This window comes from Aulostomus chinensis, chromosome 3 (assembly GCF_037954235.1).
Source record: "Aulostomus chinensis isolate RoL2024-O1b breed Wild chromosome 3, RoL_Achi_v1.0, whole genome shotgun sequence".
Lineage (NCBI taxonomy): Eukaryota > Metazoa > Chordata > Actinopteri > Syngnathiformes > Aulostomidae > Aulostomus > Aulostomus chinensis.
This window is the reverse complement of record NC_141322.1, coordinates 32,602,723-32,624,762: the sequence shown is the minus strand read 5'-3', so window position 1 is coordinate 32,624,762 and position 22,040 is coordinate 32,602,723. Positions and strand designations below refer to the sequence as shown.

General features: G+C 46.6%; 2 protein-coding genes across 18 annotated transcripts in view; both read right to left on the bottom strand.

Moving 5' to 3' along the window:
• The window catches only part of LOC147268701 (dedicator of cytokinesis protein 3-like), a 90,658-nt gene extending 76,791 nt beyond the window's left edge, over window positions 1-13,867 (bottom strand). For 10 of the 13 annotated variants that reach the window (XM_086200503.1, XM_086200501.1, XM_086200506.1 and 7 more), the window contains exons 1-3: window positions 13,533-13,866; window positions 3,212-3,295; window positions 1,787-1,827 (exon numbers count right to left, since the gene is read on the bottom strand). In XM_086200503.1, the coding sequence (XP_086056629.1) occupies window positions 1,787-1,827; window positions 3,212-3,295; window positions 13,533-13,608 (201 nt within the window). In that variant the 5' untranslated portion in view covers window positions 13,609-13,866. Of the gene's footprint in view, window positions 1-1,786; window positions 1,828-3,211; window positions 3,296-13,532 lie in introns of all 13 variants that reach the window. The other 3 variants (XM_086200510.1, XM_086200512.1, XM_086200513.1) reach the window with 1 other exon arrangement.
• A 3,671-nt stretch (window positions 13,868-17,538) lies between these two features.
• Window positions 17,539-22,040, bottom strand: part of LOC147268700 (DDB1- and CUL4-associated factor 1-like) — a 24,118-nt gene continuing 19,616 nt past the window's right edge. For 2 of the 5 annotated variants that reach the window (XM_086200493.1, XM_086200492.1), the window contains 8 exons: window positions 21,761-21,994; window positions 21,497-21,590; window positions 20,898-21,002; window positions 20,487-20,560; window positions 20,258-20,347; window positions 19,953-20,093; window positions 19,138-19,240; window positions 17,539-18,776 (listed from right to left, as the gene is read on the bottom strand). In XM_086200493.1, the coding sequence (XP_086056619.1) occupies window positions 18,706-18,776; window positions 19,138-19,240; window positions 19,953-20,093; window positions 20,258-20,347; window positions 20,487-20,560; window positions 20,898-21,002; window positions 21,497-21,590; window positions 21,761-21,994 (912 nt within the window). In that variant the 3' untranslated portion in view covers window positions 17,539-18,705. Of the gene's footprint in view, window positions 18,777-19,137; window positions 19,241-19,952; window positions 20,094-20,257; window positions 20,348-20,486; window positions 20,561-20,897; window positions 21,003-21,031; window positions 21,411-21,496; window positions 21,591-21,760; window positions 21,995-22,040 lie in introns of those variants that run through there. The other 3 variants (XM_086200491.1, XM_086200494.1, XM_086200495.1) reach the window with 3 other exon arrangements.

The window sequence follows — 22,040 nt, the reverse complement described above, 5'->3', positions numbered from 1 at the left end:
TAGGGGGCACTATGGTGCATCTTGTGAAGGCATACTGCACATGTAGTTCTAAAAACAAGTGAAGGAAAGGGTCCAGAAGATTCCGTGGGGGATGGATGTTGTGGTGTTGTGAAGGAAGAGGGTTGCTCAGGGACCAGGACCAGTACAGTTGGGTAGGAATACCAAATCCATATTATGAAAACTACTTCTTCTATGAAAATGTTTTTCTCAACTTTTTTTCCACCTTTGTTCAAGTGTTTGTTTAAAAGAATAGATGACTTTACAAGGAAAATTACAAAATGAAAAAAGAGGCATTGAGTTTCCTTCTGAAGTGTTTCGTTTTTTCAAAATCACTACGAATATTCTGGGTAAATGAGAATATTAGTGAATGAAATGGTGTTGTTGGCAGCTAAAGTGTTTGGGAAAGAGTTCATCTGGACTGTTAGGTTTGTTGTGTGTCTTTCATCTATATTGCATGAAAATCGGTACGCATGTCTACCATAACAAGCCCAACAAAAAAGTCCTTTGGTGCCATGACCTCAACCCAACTTGAACTCCACCATTTTGAATCTCATACATAATTTCTCACAATTTTTGGAAATGTCAAGGCGTCTTACTTTAATAATTTCCTCCGAGGGGCTTTATCTGATTTCCTTAAAATTAAACCATGGATGGACACACAGAATAAAACAGAATAATCCATTCACTTTGTGGTACAGCTGTCACTTGCAGTGACCATCCAATTTCCAATGGGTCCAGTATACGTACTGGACCCATTGGAACAAACATTACTCAAAAAACACACTTGTAGTGCTGCATGGGTATCAGTTGTTTGAACGCTAGTCTCTCTGTCTATTTGTCTCTACCTCTGGTGCTCTTCAGCGTGAGGATCCAAATACTGGCGGATAAAAACAAGCCGAGGCGTTGCAGCCACAGGCCATCATTGCAGTCAGCTTGTTCTCAATTCGTACGGCCGTGCCGCAATAAAGGTCTTTTAAATCTCGCTCCTTCTCTGAGTGCCTCAGTTCCTGCTACCACCAAGTAACAAACATCATGTAATTGACATCAAAATTGTTTTGCTGTCTTCACCTGATGTACAGCAACATAATGTATGGTTATGCATCATCTCTGATGCTACCTGGTGGTCACTGTAAGTGACAGCTGCGCAACATAGTGAATGCATTAGCCTGTTGATGTGTCCATCCCTCCCTCCATCCATCCATCCCTCCCTCCCTCCATCCATCCATCCCTCCATCCAGCCATCCAGCCATCCATCCCTCCCTCCATCCATCCATCCATCCCTCCATCCATCCATCCATCCATCCATGCATCCCTCCATCCATCCATCCATCCATCCCTCATCCATCCATCCCCCCATCCATCCATCATTCATCCATCCATCCATCATCCATCCCTCCATCATCCATCCATCCATCCCTCCATGTTCTCCCTCTTCTCCTGTTGAGGGTGGTGGGGGTGGAGCCTATCCCAGCAGCCTTCCCCTGGACAGGTCACCAGTCCATGGCAGGGCCAACACATAGAGACAGACAACCATTGGCTCTCCCAGCCACGCCTACGGTCAATTTAGAGTCTGGATTAACCTGGTCCCTCTTGATGTCTTTGGACTGCGGAGGAAGCTGGAGTACCAGAGAGAACCCACGCAGGCACAGGGAGAATCTCTCTTAAAGCTTAAAACTTAATAGTCCTGTACAAATAGTTATCAACATCAACATCTGTGTTTTTAAAAAATGCGAGGGTGTGTGATATGTGATCAGCAATTCAGCAGAGCAGCCACGGCCTCTCTCACCTTGACACTGGGCTTTCTGGTGGAGAAGCCTCGGAACCAACCTGCAAGGAAACAACAGGTGACTCAGGTGAGGAGATGACAAGTCAGCAGCAGCTGAGTGAACATTTCAAAAACTTTGGCAGGAGACCACTCCTCCTCCTCAGCAAGGAGGCTTCATTCTGTGTGTGTGTGTGTGTGTGTGTGTGTGTGTGTGTGTGTGTGTGTGTGTGTGTGTCCATGCAGAATCGAGTGTCTGTGGTTAGGGTGCTGTATTAGGGGTTGTGTCCTGGTTGCTGCACTAGCGCCTCCTCTTTCAATTAGGGGATATGCTCAGGTGGCCATCATGTGATTCTGACACATTGTCTCTTTTGTGAAATTTCTCTGGTGTTCTACTCTAATTATTCTCTGACTTTATCAGAATTATAAAGATGATTTGGAGAACTATTTGGTTCATTTCACAAACTACTTTCTTACACTATTTTCGCCAGTAGAACACAGCAGTGCAGCAGGGAAAAGTGAGACTGAGTCATCATCTCTAATGTGTGCATTCATTTATAAATGAGCCACACAAACAATTAGGAGCTTGTTGTGATTCTGTTGTTTAACGGGTAAAGACAGAAGTCACTAACCTGAACCACTGGTTTGTGTATCATGGTATGTGTATCATTGTATGTGTATCACGGTATGTGTATCATTGTATGTGTATCACGGTATGTGTATCATTGTATGTGTATCACGGTATGTGTATCATTGTATGTGTATCACTGTATGTGTATCATTGTATGTGTATCATTGTATGTGTATCACGGTATGTGTATCATTGTATGTGTATTATTGTATGTGTATCACTGTATGTGTATCATTGTATGTGTATCATTGTATGTGTATCACGGTATGTGTATCATTGTATGTGTATCACTGTATGTGTATTGCTTTTTATGTGATTTGTATATGGTTAAATGTTTTAGTATGATGTTGCTGCCTCCAGTGTGTACCTTGTTGTGTTGACAGTCGTGCCTGCATTGTCCATGTTTTTAATGTGTTTGTTTTATAGCTCCCTGCCTTGGGACCACAGATGTAAATTAGCTTCCTTGCTAACTCTGGTACTAGAAACTGTCTTGTACATGGCCCCTGTCAAATAAGCTAACAAACTCAACTAACTAGCAACCAAAGACAGCAGCCACACTCCAGCACTGCAGAGCACCATAATATTGATTTCAATTCATTTTAACTGATAATTAATCACTGACTGACCTGAACTGAGCTGTTGGTTCGGCTCAGTGGGTCGTGGGTTGCTAGTGCCCAGCATGCCACAATATTTGTCTACATGTATTTATGTATCGCATACTGCTGGCATGTAGATAGAATGAAAATAGTTTCTGTTACCAGACTTATTCATCCTTGGATGGTGTCTTTACGTGTGTGTGCGTGCTCTCCCCAACTCACCTTCACATTTCTCCTGAATCTGAACCGTCTCTCCAACCTCCAGAACCAAACCATGAGTCCCCGAGCCTCGGAAGCTGCAGACCACTGAGGGCAGAGTAACACAAACATCAACTCAATTGTTCCATTAATAGCCAGTTAAAGACAAAAAGCAGGTGTGCGTGTGTTTGGGGGGGGGCTGAAATGTTGACAGGATAGAAATTATTTGGAGAATGACATTTAATGACTTAATGGCCATTGTAACATTGAAAGCATGAGGCAGGTGAACTTTGGCCTCTTTCCAGTTTATGTTGATGGTTCATTTACTTCCTGTCTTACATGATACACACTGAAAATATGAAGTGGTGAGCTAAAAAAGCTAAATAGAGAATTTTAAAATTTCTCTTTTCTGAAATAGAGGAAAAGCTGATATAAAATTGAAAAACCTGAAAGTTAAATGCAACATGTAAAAGGTAGACATCTGGAAAATATTGACCAAGTTCTCAAAAAGTTTCTGATAATTTGTGTGACGCAGGAATTCACATTGAATCTCTCACCAATTGCCAGCGAAGATGCAATAGGTCACGCCCTTGCCCCGACTCCCACAAATTGAGACACAACAGGTTTTCAGACTGACATTTTTGGTTAAAGTCAAAATTCATGTTTTCGACATGATTCCCCAGGACTGATGATGACTGAACAATATTCTGGCCACCGATCAAATTCATTTGTAAAGGGAAGGGATTCCTGCAAGTCCCCATGGTGGACCTTCACGCTCCAAATGGCCTCTCTCAGTGTGGGACCTGAAGTCTGTGTGGCCGGAGGAGGAGGTGAGTGGCGGCGCCACCATCTGCGGTCATGTTTCATATGGATGAGCAATAATAATGAAGCTCAAGAGCAGATGTGATGAAGTGGTTTTGTTAGCAGGGCGAATCTCCCATCTGGATGCTCGCTGGCGGCGTCCTCCTGAATCTTTCATCAGCTTACTGTAAGTCAGCAGCTGCAGCTTTTGTCATCTTCCATTTGGGTCACAGTGAAACGTCTGTTACATAAGCTGAATGCTGTCTGCAGAGAACTCCTCTTGTGGGGAGGAGATTTATTATTTAGCTCTCCAGGAGGAGCGAGAATTCCACCCTCCTCAGTCCTTTCACAAAGCCTGAGTGAGAATAAAGACCGACATGCAACGGCGGGAATCAAACCTCTACGACTGCACAAGTGCATGAGGTGAGACATCAGGACGCCAAACACAAAGAGCCTTTTCTCTGGAATTGGGGGAAAGTGAGACAAATATCAGGATTCCGCCTCACAGCTTCCTCTAAAGGTCACACGAGTAAATATCGTCCTCTAAGAGGATCAGAGAGGTGAGGCTGATTCAAGCTGGCTGGCACAGACCTGCAATGTGACTCACTTGTGTGTTTTCAGAGGCCTGAAGTTCATCTAGTCAGAACAGTCAGAGTTTAAAGTTGCTAAAAGCCCTAATAAGCATGACAGTGCGTGTGTGTGTGTGTGTGTGTGTGTGTGTGTGTGTGTGTGTGTGTGTGTGTGTGTGTGTGTGTGTGTGTGCGTTTATGCCAATAACTTTTTTGTTTGAAGTCGGGGCAGGGCTACTGTGCGTGTGCTCGTGTGGACAAAAGAGGGATTTTCCTTAACAAATCTGGATTAACAAGGAGGAATTTTGAGAGACTGGCTCACACACTGTTCTTGAATATTTGCGGTCAGTTGTAACACAGCAAATGATAAATGAATGAACGCATGTGAGAAACGACAAAGAAGAAAACATGAGACGTGAAACAAGTCAAGCACATTGTCCTTTGACAACAAGAATAATATATATATATATATATATGTAATAGTATGAAGTCATGGCCGTTCGACTTCATCACACCCGACAGAAGAAAGGAGAGGAGGACGGAGAGGAGGAAGGAGAGAGATAGAGGAGGAGGTGGGGAGCCTCTGGCAACTGTTAAACTGACTTAATCAGATCAACTTACTGACCTGAATAAACTCACACAGTAACACAGTGTGTGCGTGTGTGTGCGTGTGTGTGTGAAGCTACTATGTAGACAGGAAGAGTGAACAGAAATATAAAGACATGCTTTAAATGTAGTCTTCACTAACCCTTAAATCTCACTTCAGTCGTCAATCTGATCTCACAGTGGCTTCATCAGCTGCATCACAACAACTCCTGTTTCCTCCCTCAACAAACAACTCACAGCATCAACTGTCAACTACAGGAGCGTTCCATATGGATGACTGTTGGGGGCTTCCTTGGTGCCCTTTTGTTGTGTTTTTACTGGTACTATTCAACATCATTGCTCAGGGAGACATTTACTGCGAGTAAAAAGAGTAAAGAAAAATGCTACTTGGCAAACAAAGTGTCAATAAATTTGTGTTCAACAAAAATTATGAATTAGGAAACTTAAAAAGTAACTAATAAATAATACTGAAGTACAAGTAGTGATTAGTAAGATGGCAAGAGAGTACAATCGTACATATCTCAGTGTATGATAGTACAGACACACAAATGTATAACATGTTATATATGCATGTGTGTCTATATGTAAATATATACGCACACACATACATATAGGTGTGTGTGTGCGTGCGTGTGTGTGTACAGATGGTGTTAGTCTGCTGTTATGCGTTTGTCCTCAAAATGGATCAGTGGGTCAATCCTCCATTAAAAGGCTTAGAGACACTAATCACCAACAGACTTCTGTTGCCTTCAGACCCCCGAGAGTGAGTGAGTGAGTGAGGGAGTGAGTGAGGGAGGGGGTGAGTGAGTGAGTGAGTGAGTGAGTGAGTGAGTGAGTGAGTGAGGGGGGAGTGAGTGAGTGAGGGAGGGAGGGAGAGAGCGGGGGAGGGAGTGAGTGGGGGAGGGAGTGAGCGGGGGAGGGAGAGAGTGAGTGGGGGAGTGAGTGAGGGAGGGAGGGAGAGAGGGAGTGTGAGTGAGTGAGTGAGTGAGTGAGGGAGGGAAGGAGTGAGTGAGGGAGGGAGGGAGGGAGGGGAGGGAGGGAGGGAGGGAGGGAGGGAGGGAGGGAGTGTGAGAAGGTGAGGGAGGGAGGGAGTGTGAGAAGGTGAGGGAGGGAGGGAGGGAGGGAGGGAGGGAGTGTGAGAAGGTGAGTGAGGGAGGGAGGGAGGGAGAGAGGGAGTGTGAGTGAGTGAGTGAGTGAGTGAGTGAGGGAGGGAAGGAGTGAGTGAGGGAGGGAGGGAGGGAGGGAGGGAGTGTGAGAAGGTGAGGGAGGGAGGGAGTGTGAGAAGGTGAGTGAGGGAGGGAGGGAGTGTGAGAAGGTGAGTGAGTGAGTGAGTGAGTGAGTGAGTGAGAGAGGGAGTGTGAGAAGGTGAGTGAGTGAGTGAGTGAGTGAGTGAGTGAGTGAGTGAGTGAGTGAGGAGGGAGGGAGGGAGGGAGGGAGTGAGTGGGGAGTGAGGGAGGGAGGGAGGGAGTGAGGGAGGGAGGGAGTGTGAGAAGGTGAGTGAGGGAGGGAGGGAGGGAGGGAGGGAGGGAGTGTGAGAAGGTGAGGGAGGGAGGGAGGGAGGGAGTGTGAGAAGGTGAGTGAGGGAGGGAGGGAGTGTGAGAAGGTGAGTGAGGGAGTGAGTGAGTGAGTGAGTGAGTGAGGGAGGGAGTGTGAGAAGGTGAGTGAGTGAGTGAGTGAGTGAGTGAGTGAGTGAGTGAGTGAGGGAGGGAGTGTGAGAAGGTGAGGGAGGGAGGGAGGGAGGGAGGGAGTGTGAGAAGGTGAGTGAGTGAGTGAGTGAGTGAGTGAGTGAGTGAGTGAGTGAGGGAGTGAGTGAGTGAGGGAGGGAGTGTGAGAAGGTGAGGGAGTGAGTGAGTGAGTGAGTGAGGGAGGGAGTGAGTGAGGGAGGGAGGGAGTGAGGGAGTGTGAGAAGGTGAGTGAGTGAGTGAAGGAGTGAGTGAGGGAGGGAGTGAGTCAGGGAGGGAGTGGGTTTGTAAGCACACACGTATACACGCATAGCTGAGTCCAATCAGGTAAATGGAAATGTCCATAGTCCATCAGTGATGGGGGGCGTTGAAGTCACATGATGTGGTGATGAAACATTTAGAGGGGAGGTGTTAATCTTTGAAGTTCATGGATGTCAAATCTGTCTGCTTAACACGATCTGCACGGCAACGGTTGCCACGTAAGACCAATGGCTGACCAAACAGCAGCGTCGAGCTGAGTGACACGACGGATGATGCGCTTTCAGACACAGCTCAGCAAATCAGAGCCCATGGACTCCTGGGGGATGTCACCTTTATGTGTGGAGTCCTGTGACCGTCACAAACACGCCCAACATCCATCAGCTGAGACAAATATTATCTGTAAAAAAAAAAAGCTGATATAACATCAAGCGTTTTCTTCAAAACTACAAACATAAGCACAAGATTGGGAATTCAAGGGTTTCAATCAATTTCAGTTTTCATTCATTTCCAGAAAATTTGTGAAAGCTCATAAATCATCCATCCATCATCCATCCATCCAACCATCCATCCATCATCCATCCGTCCATCCATCATCCATCCATCCATCCATCCATCCATCCATCATCCATCCGTCCATCCATCATCCATCCATCCATCCATCATCCATCCATCCAACCATCCATCCATCATCCATCCGTCCATCCATCATCCATCCATCCATCCATCCATCCATCATCCATCCGTCCATCATCCATCCGTCCATCCATCCCTCCATGTTCCCCCTCTTCTCCTGTTCAGGGTGGTGGGGGTGGAGCCTATCCCAGCAGCCTTCCCCCTGGACAGGTCACCAGTCCATGGCAGGGCCAACACATAGAGACAGACAACCATTGGCTCTCCCAGCCACGCCTACGGTCAATTTAGAGTCTGGATTAACCTGGTCCCTCTTGATGTCTTTGGACTGTGGAGGAAGCTGGAGTACCAGAGAGAACCCAGCAGGAACAGGGAGAACATGGAGACTCACCCAGAAAGACCCCGTGCTGCAGCCGGGGCTCCACCCACAACCTTCTTGCTGGGGGGCCACAGTGAGGACCACTGCTCCACCGGGCCGCCTCCTCATAAATCAAAATTTATTGTTATTATTGTAAAGAAGACTTGAACAAAACTGGCAGTGAGTAACGTAAATGGACTAATATGATATATTTAAGAGATGACCACAAACAGGCGCAGCAATTGAGCGTCAATGTTGCTGCTCTGGAGGTGTGACCCCCTGACCCCTGCCCCTTCTGACCTTTGGCTGCAAATGTTTCAAGCTCAAAGCAGGATAGTGACCTGCACTTGTTCCTGGTCATCAGCAGCATCAGGCCCTTCACAAGGCCCATTAACAACCCATTATAGCATCCAATACATGCTGCCTGCAGGGCAGGACTGCCAGCACACACACACACACACGCACGCACGCACGCACGCACAGGAGGGTTGAAGACAGACGCAGCACAGATCAATAAATAGAGAGACAGACTGCTGCTGCTGTTCGACCAGTAAAAAGATGAGTCAGCAGGAGTAAGAGAGGGGGAGCAGAGATGGACAAGCATGAGACAGTTCTGTTCACAACAAACAGATCAGAAACATCATATTTCATTCCATTGTCAAGGAGCAAAATGAAATAATCCAGTCAATAACACCAGTACACCAGCAGTAACACTGCAGTAAACTGTTATCAAGTACATGACTTAAGTGCCTGAGTTTGTCCAGAGGTGTTTGGTTTGGACAGCTGAACACGTATTGTTACTGCTGGTCCCACTCTGATTAATGTAACACACATGAGTGCACACGTTAGCGCACATGCTGGTGTGTCATATCAGGACGTTGCTGATCTACAACCATCTGACTGATGATGCTGCATCCGACACACAAACTTTCTGATGTGTTGACGAACATTTTCACCCCTGGTCTGTCTTTCACTGGACACATGTTGATGAGGGAGTGTGTCCTGATCTGGGATCAGATCAGAATAATGGTGGTCACGGTTTCTCAGATCCTGTGAGACTCGCCGCCACACCAGACATACAAGAATATGTCAAAAAAATCAGAATGTGTTCAGTTATTCCAGGTTTTATTTTCACTTTAATTTGATCATTGAAGATTTGATCTCAATCTCTGATCTCTGAGATTTGATCAATCGAATGGATGATGATGGCATCTTAATTCCACCTCAGTTAGTGTTTTACTGCTCTAAAAACAAATTCTAATCAGGATTGGCTTGTTTCCATGGAGACTGTAGATTATATCAGTGACACACTTGGTAAACATGTGACAGGAAGGGACTTGGAGGCTGCTGGCTCTTAGTTTAGCTTAACCAGTATGTTTGAGTCAGTGTGAGACCCCTGTCACTCTGTTGTTATGGCAATAGTAGAACCAGGATGTAGGTAGCCATGACAACGATGGAACTCTCCTCGAGAATGCTGCTGCTTTTAAGACCCTCAACACGTGCGCACCAACTGGCTAGATTCAGAACTTGACTGACTGGACACAAAGTTTCCTCAACTGACACTAAAAACTCTAAACCTCAAGAACCAGAACCCCAGGAACGAGAACCACTAGGACGAGAAGCAGACCAGAACATCAGCATTATATTGAGTGTGGACTATATACATACACTGATTAGCCAAAGCATTTAAAACCCTGACAGGTCCGAGTGCTGTCCAGCTGTTCTGATCAGTTCTACTGGCTTCTACTGGGACATGTTCAGATATGAAGTGGCTCAGGAGAGTTCACCAACTCCAGCCGTCATCCACTCCCGTCACACAGCTACAAAATAAACTGTAGATCACCATCCTCAGGAAGAAAGATGTATGAAATATTACATTCTATAAATCGTTCCCCTCTTAAAATAATCACAGACGTCTTTTTTTTCAAGTTTTTCAGCAAACAAAAAAATTGAGACAAAACATCAGAGACTTCATGCAGGCAAAAAAAATGTTTGTCACAAAACGACTTAGGTGATTGTTTTAAGGTGATGATATGATAATCTCCCTCTCCCTTTCTCTCAGTGTATATGTGTGTGTGTGTATAATATATGTGTGTGTGTGTGTGTGTGTATGTCTATCAGCATATATATATATATATATATATATATATATATAGTGTTAGCTAGTCATGTGAATGAGGCGTGACGTTGCAGTGTTCACTGATGGGAGGAGCGAATCCTCCGTCTTGTCAGATGTTCCTGGATGTTTCATTCATGGTCCGTCCTTTTTGCACGCGTTCTGCACACGTTTATATACATGTGCAATGAATGCAGCTGCACAATGAAATAACCCACAAAGCAGCTCAGTTGCCATGACAACAGCTCACACTGTTGTTGGATTGGAGCTCATAAATGTTAACAGATGATGTCAGATTCTTCTTAACTGGACCTGACCTGATCCTCCCGAGTCACATACAATGATTGTGTGTGTGCTCACTGTTTAGTGAGAGTTCGGTTTGTGAGTGTATATGTGCATGTGTGTGTGGGTGTGTGTGTGTGTGTGGGGGGGGGGGGTTAAGGGGGTGTTGATGCTGCATTCAGGGGCTCTCTGGCCATCACAAGGCCGCATTCATCCAACTGAATAGTTGTTTACGAGCAGCAGTGTTTCCAGGCTGGTTGATGTTGGTATGCAGAGACGATAGGACGCACAAACACTGATGCAACATTTTTGTGTGTGTGTGAGGGGGGGGGGGGGCGTGATACAACAGCGTCACTGAAGTAAAATAATATGAATGTCCTCAGTTGTCCAACATTGCCAGCTGAAGAAGGACATTATTTGTGTAGTTCAGTAATCTTTAATGGTCTATATTCTGGGGGTGTATAAATCTGGGGGTGTATATCTAGGGACTGTTTATATCTGGGGTGTATATATCTGGGGGTATTTATCTAAGGGTGTATACATCTGGGGGTGTATATATATATGGGGTGTATATATCTAGGGTGTATATATATGGGGTGTACATATCTGGGGTTGGATATAACGATGGGTGTATATATCTGGGTGTATATATATAGGGTGTATATATCTGGGGGTATATATCTGGGGTGTATATATCTGGGGGTATATATCTGGGGGTGTATATCTGGGGGTGTATATATCTAGGGTGTATATATCTGGGGGTATATATCTGGGGGTGTATATATCTGGGGGTATATATCTGGGGGTGTATATATCTATGGGTGTATATATCTGGGTTGTATATATCTGGGGGTGTATATATCTGGGGGTGTATATATCTGGGGGTATATATCTGGGGTGTATATATCTGGGGGTGTATATATCTAGGGTGTATATATCTGGGGGTATATATCTGGGGTGTATATATCTGGGGGTATATATCTGGGGGTGTATATATCTGGGGGTATATATCTGGGGTGTATATATCTGGGGGTGTATATATCTAGGGTGTATATATCTGGGGGTATATATCTGGGGGGTATATATCTGGGGGTATATATCTGGGGGTGTATATATCTATGGGTGTATATATCTGGGGGTATATATCTGGGGGTGTATATATCTATGGGTGTATATATCTGGGTTGTATATATCTGGGGGTGTATATATCTGGGGGTGTATATATCGGGTGTATATATCTGGTGTGTATATATCTGGGGGTGTATATATCTATGGGTGTATATATCTGGTGTGTATATATCTGGGGGTGTATATATCGGGTGTATATATCTGGTGTGTATATATCTGGGGGTGTATATATCTATGGGTGTATATATCTGGGGTGTATATATCTGGGGGTGTATATATCAGGTGTATATATCTATGGGTGTATATATCTGGGGGTGTATATATCTATGGGTGTATATATCTGGGGTGTATATGTCTGGGGTGTATATATCTGGGGGTGTATATATCGGGTGTATATATCTATGGGTGTATATATCTGGGGGTGTATATCTCTGGGGGTGTATATATCTGGGGTGCATATATCTGGGGGTGTATATATCTGGGGTGCATATATCTGGGGGTGTATATATCTATGGGTGTATATATCTGGGGGTGTATATCTCTGGGGGTGTATATATCTGGGGTGCATATATCTGGGGGTGTATATATCTATGGGTGTATATCTCTGGGGGTGTATATCTCAGGGGGTGTATATCTCTGGGGGTGTATATATCTATGGGTGTATATATCTGGGTTATATATATCTATGGGTGTATATATCTGGGGGTGTATATCTCTGGGGGTGTATATATCTGGGGTGCATATATCTGGGTTGTATATATCTGGGGGTGTATATCTCTGGGGGTGTATATCTCTGGGGGTGTATAGATCTGGGGTGCATATATCTGGGTTGTATATATCTGGGGGTGTATATCTCTGGGGGTGTATATCTCTGGAGGTGTATATCTCTGGAGGTGTATATATCTGGGGGTGTATATATCTGGGTTGTATATATCTGGGGGTGTATATCTCTGGGGGTGTATATCTCTGGAGGTGTATATCTCTGGAGGTGTATATATCTGGGGGTGTATATATCTGGGTTGTATATATCTGGGGGTGTATATCTCTGGGGGTGTATATCTCTGGGGGTGTATATATCTGGGTTGTATATATCTGGGGGTGTATATCTCTGGGGGTGTATATCTCTGGGGGTGTATATCTCTGGAGGTGTATATATCTGGGGGTGTATATATCTGGGTTGTATATATCTGGGGGTGTATATCTCTGGAGGTGTATATCTCTGGGGGTGTATATATCTATGGGTGTATATATCTGGGGGTGTATATCTCTAGGGTGTATATATCTGGAGGTGTATATCTCTGGAGGTGTATATATCTGGGGGTGCATATATCTGGGTTGTATATATCTGGGGGTGTATATATCTGGGTTGTATATCTCTGGGGGTGTATATCTCTGGAGGTGTATATCTCTGGAGGTGTATATATCTGGGGGTGTATATATCTGGGTTGTATATATCTGGGGGTGTATATCTCTGGGGGTGTATATCTCTGGGGGTGTATATACCCAGGAAGTGTATCACACACTCGGGGACTAAGCATCAGTCGGTGCACCACGCTGTCACGCCACAGCATCAAACAACAGCTCAGCAGAGGAACCGATGAGATGAAACTGGACTTCACCACTGGAAGTCCAGTTGCCCCAGAACATCAAAATTAAGACAAATGAAAACATGACGTCATCCTGGGGGGCGGCATATTCCCTTCGTCAGATTATTCAATGACGTCACAAGAGCAAACCTCTGAAATACCAATGTGTGTGTTTGTGTGTGTGTGTGTGTGTGTGTGTGTGTGTGTGTGTGTGTGTGTGTGTTGGGGGGGGGGGGGTATTGCACCTGCCCCCCTCAGTAACTTCGTCATGCTGAAGGTCCAAACACAAACACACAAACACGCGTCACGCATCAGTAAGTACTGACCCACTCCGATCTTCTCGTCCTCCGTCGGTGTCCACATCGCGTCCCCGTTTCCGAGCAACCGAACCCCCGGCAACATTCAGACACCGCGCCGTCTCATGGACCTCCAGCGGCGGCGCCGCAGAGGAAAGTTTGGTCCGATCCCGATGACGACAGAGGATTCGGATCTGGATCAGGTGCAGAAGTGAAGCCGGTGTAGAGATCCGGTGCGTGACGCAGCGACGCAACGTCCTGAAGCAGCACTGAGCCGGAGCGGACCGGAGGGATTAGCCGTGATGCCAGCATCTGCTGCCCCGTCTCTTGTCTCTCAGGACCCGGGCTGCTCTCAGCTGATGCATGCGCGTTCACGTCATCTGCTGTCAAACCGGAGCGCGCATGATGACAAAACAGTCCAGTTCAACTCAAGAGTCGCGCGCAGCAGCGGGGAGGGCGGGGTTGTGGGAGCAGCACGATTGTATGCGTGTTTGCGTCGGGGGAGGGGGCAAGACTGACACACACGCACGCACACTTGAGTATCAGCTGTTACATTCGTCACGAGTTGCTGAAAACGTCACACCTAACAGACAGCGGGGCTGCGTCCGAATTGCCAGGTGCCAACCTACGTCCTCCTGCTACAACCTAAACACAGCGGCACCATTCAGACACCCTAGAAGATTGGTGAAGCACGACCTCTGCTGGCAGAGCACAGATACTGCAAATAGGTGGACGGCACCAACGAAAGCCCCACCTGCTGGCCTGACTGTGGTACTGCACTCCACTCGGAGCGGACCCGTCATTCATTCTCTATTATTAAGCACATTAACACACCTTTAGTCATCAACAACTATAAATGTTGGTGTTCATCAGAATAGGAGACTGTTGGTGGCGCAAACTTGGCTTGAGGGTCCACAAGTTTTTAGGGGACGAAGAAGAAGTCCGCGGTGCATTGTGGGCCATAGGTTGCTCCGTAGGATGCACCTGAACTGACCTACAATGTGGGCGTGTTTAGGCTGGAATTTAGGTTGAGAAGTAGGTCGCTACTCACGCCAGTTGTGGTTTCGGACAGCTCTGAGACCTACTTGGCAATTCGGACGCAGCCCGGGGCTCCTCCTTCAGCGTCACACACTTATGACACGGGGGCGACATAAATCCCACAGCGTCCCATCCGGATCAGTGGCGGGTTTATGGCATCACATCATGATTTGGCTCCCATCTCAACAGAGACCCAAATATCTACTGTATCATTATTTTTTATTCTTCACAACCATTTAACAAGACATTTCTTCCCTGGACCCTTCTAATAACGCTGTCCCTCTGCTGACCTGCTGTCCGTCCTATTTACACCACCGCAGGTGAAACTGATTTAAAATCAAATTCCCACCTGGACAGGTTGGTGTCCTGGAAGAGTGATGGAATCTCTGTTGACCTTGTGATCCCTCTCGTTTTTGAGCAGCGTATATTTTCTCATAGAACGCATCCGGGCCCTGGGCCACTGGCCATACTGCACCTAATTTGTGCATGGGTTGGTGGTCTGATGGTCTTTTTCCTCTCCGTTCAGCCAAGAGTATCTGGATCTGGAGGTCCCCCAGGATCCGAGCTAGGTTGGAGTGTCCATCCTGACGTTAGGACCTCCAGGCCAGATTCAGACCAGATGTTCTGGTCCACTGTGCAGCCGTGAGGTTCTGTTGCTTTATGGATGCTTTTCCTGCGGCATCTTCCTCCCTGCTACTATGTGCTGGACTGTCTCAGGGGCTTCTTGGCCTAGCCTGCTCCTGGGGTCCTGGCTGGTACCTGAGACCCAGCCTCGAGCCATCCTGTGCTGTCATGAGTGGAGCCTCTCTGGTGTCTCCAGTCCAGCCTTCTCAAGCCCCTGGTTGGATTCTTGATGTCCAACTTTTCTTGTACCTGGAGATGAAACCTGCCCAGCAGGGACTCATCCCTCGATGATGGTTCCTCCTCTGGATCTTCAATGTTCCTGCTGCTGGGGGGTTTCACTCAGCAATTCATGTTTGAGGGCCACCTTCCTGAAGAAGTCCTGGATCTTGGTGGTCTGGTCCGTGGCCTCCCTCCCTCACTCCTCTTCGTGTCCAGTCTCAGGGTGCTGGACTTGGGATGGAACCCTCCTAGCAGAGTGAGGACCCTCTTGGTCCTGGTATCAGGGCCCTCCATCCTCTCCTTTAGAAGCTGATTATTGTATACCAGCGGGGGATCATTTCTCACACTCCCTCCCTTCAAGGTTCTTGTAGCTGTTCTACCTGTTGCCTTCTGGTAGTTCAGCCCCGTTTGTTCTGATCATCTTCCTCACCGTATCACCTGATAATTAGGACCCTATCATGTTTGCTCAGCAGAGCAACACATCAGCAGCACTAAAAACACTACAAACACCCACTAAACAGTGTCCCAGCCCCCCCAACACCCATGAGGCAGCTGGGCCAGACGGCCTGGAGCCGGTTTTCACATCCTCACCATTCAAAACCTGGTCCTGGACTGTTCTTGCTGTCAATGAGCGCGCAATATGAGCATCATCTAATTTCACCCCTGAACATGCATGAAATTCGCTGAAATTTGGCACACTTGTCCAGTCTGGCTAAACATTCACTAATCTAAAAGAAAAACACCACAAAAGTCTATAGCGCCACCTAGGGAGCCACACAACTAAAAGATAATTTTAGATAATTTGGAGCGCAATAACACCTCCCAGGAATGTCCCACAAACATAGGACCAACACCGTTGGACTCGTCTCATCAAGACGAACAATTCCTTTACTCTGACCCCTCACCTGTCTACAACAGGATGTCCACAAATTGGACTAAACTGTCAAAATGAGGACTTTTTTTACTCCCCAACAAAATCTATCTCCTCTTAGGGCATCAATGCTATCGCTTCCAAACTTTCACACATTTCTCTCCCAACTGTGCTGATTAAAAGTTATTAAAGTTTTAATCTGAATTACTGGGTTTGGATTTTACAAACCGTCAAAGTGGGGGAGACACGTTTCAGCTTCCAATGGAAGCCTATGGGGAGACGGTGTCCTCTCAGGTACATAATGTCAAAAAAACGCTTCTCACGTCTACACCATCCATCCCACAGCTCTACCAACCACACCACTGCATTCCTGACAAAAACCCCTCCAAGAACATGGTGTTCTGTGTCCCTCTGGACCAGCGTATGCCGACTTCTTCCTCTTGTCCCACTCCAGTCCTGGTGCTCCTCCTCTCTCTCCACTCTAGCACAGATCAAAGACAGAGCAGTGGGGGAGGGGTTCTTAAAGGGCCAGCTCTCAGCTCTGCTCTCACTCTAGCACAGATCAGAGACAGAGCAGTGGGGAGGGGTTCTTAAAGGGCCAGCTCTCAGCTCTGCTCTCCACTCTAGCACAGATCAAAGACAGAGCAGTGGGGGAGGGGTTCTTAAAGGGCCAGCTCTCAGCTCTGCTCTCTCTCTAGCACAGATCAAAGACAGAGCAGTGGGGGAGGGGTTCTTAAAGGGCCAGCTCTCAGCTCTGCTCTCACTCTAGCACAGATCAAAGACAGAGCAGTGGGGGGAGGGGTTCTTAAAGGGCCAGCTCTCAGCTCTGCTCTCACTCTAGCACAGATCAGAGACAGAGCAGTGGGGAGGGGTTCTTAAAGGGCCAGCTCTCAGCTCTGCTCTCACTCTAGCACAGATCAAAGACAGAGCAGTGGGGAGGGGTTCTTAAAGGGCCAGCTCTCAGCTCTGCTCTCACTCTAGCACAGATCAGAGACAGAGCAGTGGGGGAGGGGTTCTTAAAGGGCCAGCTCTCAGCTCTGCTCTCACTCTAGCACAGATCAGAGACAGAGCAGTGGGGAGGGGTTCTTAAAGGGCCAGCTCTCAGCTCTGCTCTCACTCTAGCACAGATCAAAGACAGAGCAGTGGGGGGAGGGGTTCTTAAAGGGCCAGCTCTCAGCTCTGCTCTCACTCTAGCACAGATCAAAGACAGAGCAGTGGGGGAGGGGTTCTTAAAGGGCCAGCTCTCAGCTCTGCTCTCACTCTCTGATCAGACTCAGGCTTCTAACTCCTCAACTACAAGGCCTCCACACTGGACCAGGACACCCTGGGGTTCAGGCCAGGGCTCAGGCCCTCACAACGCTGCTTGCAGCTTTAGTTATAATTCAATATTTCTTATTTGGGCCTGAGCCTGAAGGTACGCCAGGGCAAAGACCCTATTATGTTTATTATTATATTTGTAATATCCTGTAACAGACACCAGGTGTCACTGGAGAGACTATTGTAAAAATCCCAACACTTTAATTCAAGAATGTTTCTTCATGTTTTAGATTAAACTCATTTGACCAAAGTCCAATAGTCTGAATTTGGTTTTATAACAAGTCAACTTTCAAAGAGATTAACAAACATTCATGGTCCCAACAATTCACATGGAAGCTGTGTGGGGAAACTCTTTCAGACACTGATAAAAGTGATGGTTTAACACATTGTTATGTCACAGCAAACACACATTTTTGCATGACACTAGATTTAAAAAAAAGCCACCATTCTCTTGATGCTATGTCAAACTTCCTGTAGCTAACCCCATCAGAACTCCATTCAGAAAACCCACATTTTAAAGGTCGTCAGTTTCGTGATGCTGACAGACCTGACAAATAATGAATTCATACTTTGTTCACATCACCATCATCATCCTGTCATCATTTGGCAGCACGCTGCAGCAGCTACTTACAACCTGATGTTATAAATGATCTCCTTTATTTACCACCACCTGACCTTTCACCTCCCACCCTTTCAGGTCCCACCCACTTCCTTTTAAGCAGGAAGCTGCCTGGCCTGCTGTTTGTATTTCCATCCCCAACAGATGGAATGCCCTGAGTGTGTATGTTTGTGTGTGTTGGTGTGACAGAGGGAGAGAGTGTGTGTGTATTAGTTATGTGTAAAGGGCATAAGGAAGCTTGGTGTCTTGAATAATTTTTATAAATTCAGATTTTTACTTGAAGTGTTTATTTGTGTAACCTGGCAAACGGTGTGAGGTGAAAAATCGGTTCACATGTGTAGTTTTAACACGAGACAACACGCAAACATATGAAGTGCAACACGTCACTTCTCCTGGCTGTCATTCCCAGCATGCCCTGGGGCAGGAGTCCGCGAGTTCACTGCTGGCCATCAAATTAGAAACGATGGTTGGAGAAGCAAAGTCCCTGAGGTTGCCATGGTGACAACCATCAACTGTCAGGTCAGGAAACGGTCACGGAGAGACTGAATTAATATGTCGTCGTCATCATCGGACTGTTCAGGGTAGTCTGCAACACAAACACGCACACGTTTGAACAGGAAATCTCAGCAGTGTAACGTGTGCTTCTTCACTTTCATGACCGCGTCACTGTGGCGCCAACTTGTGGAAGAACCACAGGATGAGTTTTCGTCGTAATTCTATTTCAATTCACTATTTACTTCTCTTCCTTTGACATTTAAGGTGTTTTTCTCTTTGATGTCCAACACTTTGAGCTGCAGTTTTAGTCGGCAAACAACGGTTATTATTCCAGTGAATATTATTCTTGATATTCCAACAACCACCACCATGGTGTGGCAGCTTATTTGGCACGTAGCCGAATGAAGTTTCTGTACCTTTTGGCTTCAGTGAGCAAATGAACCATCACTTACACTCCGGGACACCAGATCCATCATCGCTGTCAGAGTCCTCCAGTGCATCGTCATTGTCGTCGTCGTCGTCGTCGTCGTCCTCCTCTTCGTCCCCCTCATTGACCTGCAGAGGTGATGTGTTGAGACTCTGCCGAGGACTACATCACCCATAAAGACAATTTACAAACTAGAAATGAAGACGAAGCTTGAACTGACAGATGATGTTCGTGTTAACGAGCCGCTCACCAGCTCACACACACACAAGGCATGTGTGGGCGGCATGGCTCAGGGGTAGAGTGGCCATCTAGCAACCGAAGGGTCGCTGGTTCGATCCTCAACCCCGGTGACCATGTCCAAGTGTCCTTGAGCAAGATACTGAACCCCTAATTGCTCCTGATGAGTAGGTTGGCGCCTTGCATGGCAGCTCCACCATCAGTGTGTGAGTGAACGGGTGAATAAGACGACACTGTGAAGAGCTTGGAGTGCCGCTAAGGTAGAAAAGCGCTCTATAAAATTGAGTCCATTTACCGTTTACACGTAAACAAATGTGTGTACATGTTGTCTTTCAGCTGGTGACCTGCTGAAGGTCTCTGTGGTGGGAGGGGCTGGACAGAAGCAGCCAGCAGGAGTCTCCCTCTCATGACACTTTCAGCCGTGCAAGAAGACAAACTTAAGTAAAGAGGAACATGATCGAACTTCATCCTTAGAGACGACCAGGCCACGGTGAAGAGAACGTCACGTTCGGCTGACGTTTTTAAGACCAAATGACCAAAGAGTGAATCAACATCTGTGTGGCAAAGAGGATAAAAGCATGAGGAGGAAACAAGATGGCGTACTCCATCAGTGGGTGAGTCGGCTCGCTCCTCATCTCCTGGATCATGATTGGCCAGCTCTGCTATGAGAGCGTCAGTGTCAATATCGTCATCGTCATCATCGTCAGAATCGGACGAATCGTCGTCATCCTGGTCTTCATCATCCTGGAAGAGCAAACAAAGAAACATCAATCAAACATGACGACTAAAGAATTTCCTGTCCAGAGCTGCAAATGTTCTAGGATAACAAAGAACCTCATGTCCAAACAACACAAACAATAACAAAAACAATTCAACTCCTCTACACAAACTAGCAGGTGTGATGTCACCTGATCGTCGTCGTCACCCTCTTCAGCGAGTTTGTGTCGTCCCACCTCGTAGAGACGACACACAGTGTCCAAGCTCACTGTGTCCTGGTTCTGCACCCAAAACACAATAGAACCTCTGGAATGACACTTGCGATATCACAATAAAACTACAGTTATCAATTATTAAACAAATACACATTAAAATGGCTCAGAGTGGTGAGGTGTCAGACAGCTGTGAGGTGGACGGTACCTCGATAACGGCCAGGTAGCAGTCACTGGAGTCAGTGCACAGGTCAAAGATGTTCCTCCTCACGTCCACAGTGGCTGCAGACACCAAAAGCTCAGTTCAGTTAGAAACTGAAGGAGAACCTGCGACTGATGACCACACATTTGATTTCGATATTTCAAATCCCCACAAGCATCAAGCTTCATCGGGGTCCAGCAGAGGTTTCACATCAACATAGTACAACAATCCAAAGTTTGGAAGTTTGTTTTCACTGCTCAAAGTGTTCATTTGTGGAGGCGGAGTTACATAAGACATCACATGTTTGGACGTCAGTGGTGGTCAGAAGAAAGAAAAACATCAAATATTTGGTGTTAATTTTGACAAGGGAGAGGGACAGCTGCCCTTTAAATCAAACAGGCAGGAGGAGCAGATTACCAATGGGCTTGTAGTCTGTCGCGTCGAAGGTTCTGAAGGACGAGCCGAAGGGACTCTTCATCTGCTGGTCCATCGCGTCATCCTCGTCGTCGGCCTGCAGCATCGCTGAGACATGGTGTCACATGATTCAGTGCAGTAGTGAGCAGGTGTTTACGTGACGCGTATAGACATGATCATGTTTTTGAAAAGCTCTCAGCAGATCAGTCTCTCGAGAGTCTCTGTGTATCAAACTGGTTTATTATGGACGTGTTGGCCCTCCAAACTCAACAATTCCAGTTAATGAACTTACAGAAGTTTAAAATTAAAAGTCTCATTTGAGAATGCAGCCACCACATCTCGTCAGACATGAATGAAAACACCAACCCTTGAAGATAATAAAGGGGACAGCTCGTTCCAGGCAGATGCAAGGCTTCACTAAAAGGTGAAATCTGCCAAACGAAGGAGACCTGTCGAGTCCTGCCGCCATCTTTTTTCATCAAATTTGCTCGTCTTTTTATTCCCAACCCTAAATCCCTGCAGAGAAAGTGCGTATGGCGGAGCGATATTTCCATGAAATGTTTCACCATCTCTGAGGCATTGAAGCAAGGATGATGCAGTACCTCCGTACATGATGGTGGCGTTGCTGTTGAAGACCAGTTGGCACTGGTCCAGAGCTGGAACGGTGTGCAGCAGGTGGAAGGTCCTCAGGTCCCACTGTCGCCACTGTCAAGGCTGACAACGACACAAGTAAAAACACCGTGCAGGCGCCGGGTCATCATCACTCACCAATCGTGACGACCACTGCGTTTGTGTCATAGTGAATCATCATTATCTACAAACATGTCCGAGGTTATGATGAGACATCATCAGACTCAGAAGGATACAATCTCAGTGTTGATGATGACCTCCAGGCCGTTGGGATGGAAAACGCCGCTGATATTCATGTTGAACTTGTCAAACTTGTGTATAGCGAGTGATGCCCGTACATCCCACAACAGGCCGTCATTGAGCACAAGGTCATCTGTGGGACTGAAGGTGGCACAGTTCCTCTTATAGTTATTGGCCAGGCTGGGGTCGTTCAACGTCATGGTCTTCAAACCCGTCTGGATGTCATAGATCTGCAACTCGCCACGAGCAGCACAAAAACAGATGAGAAGCAGTTCA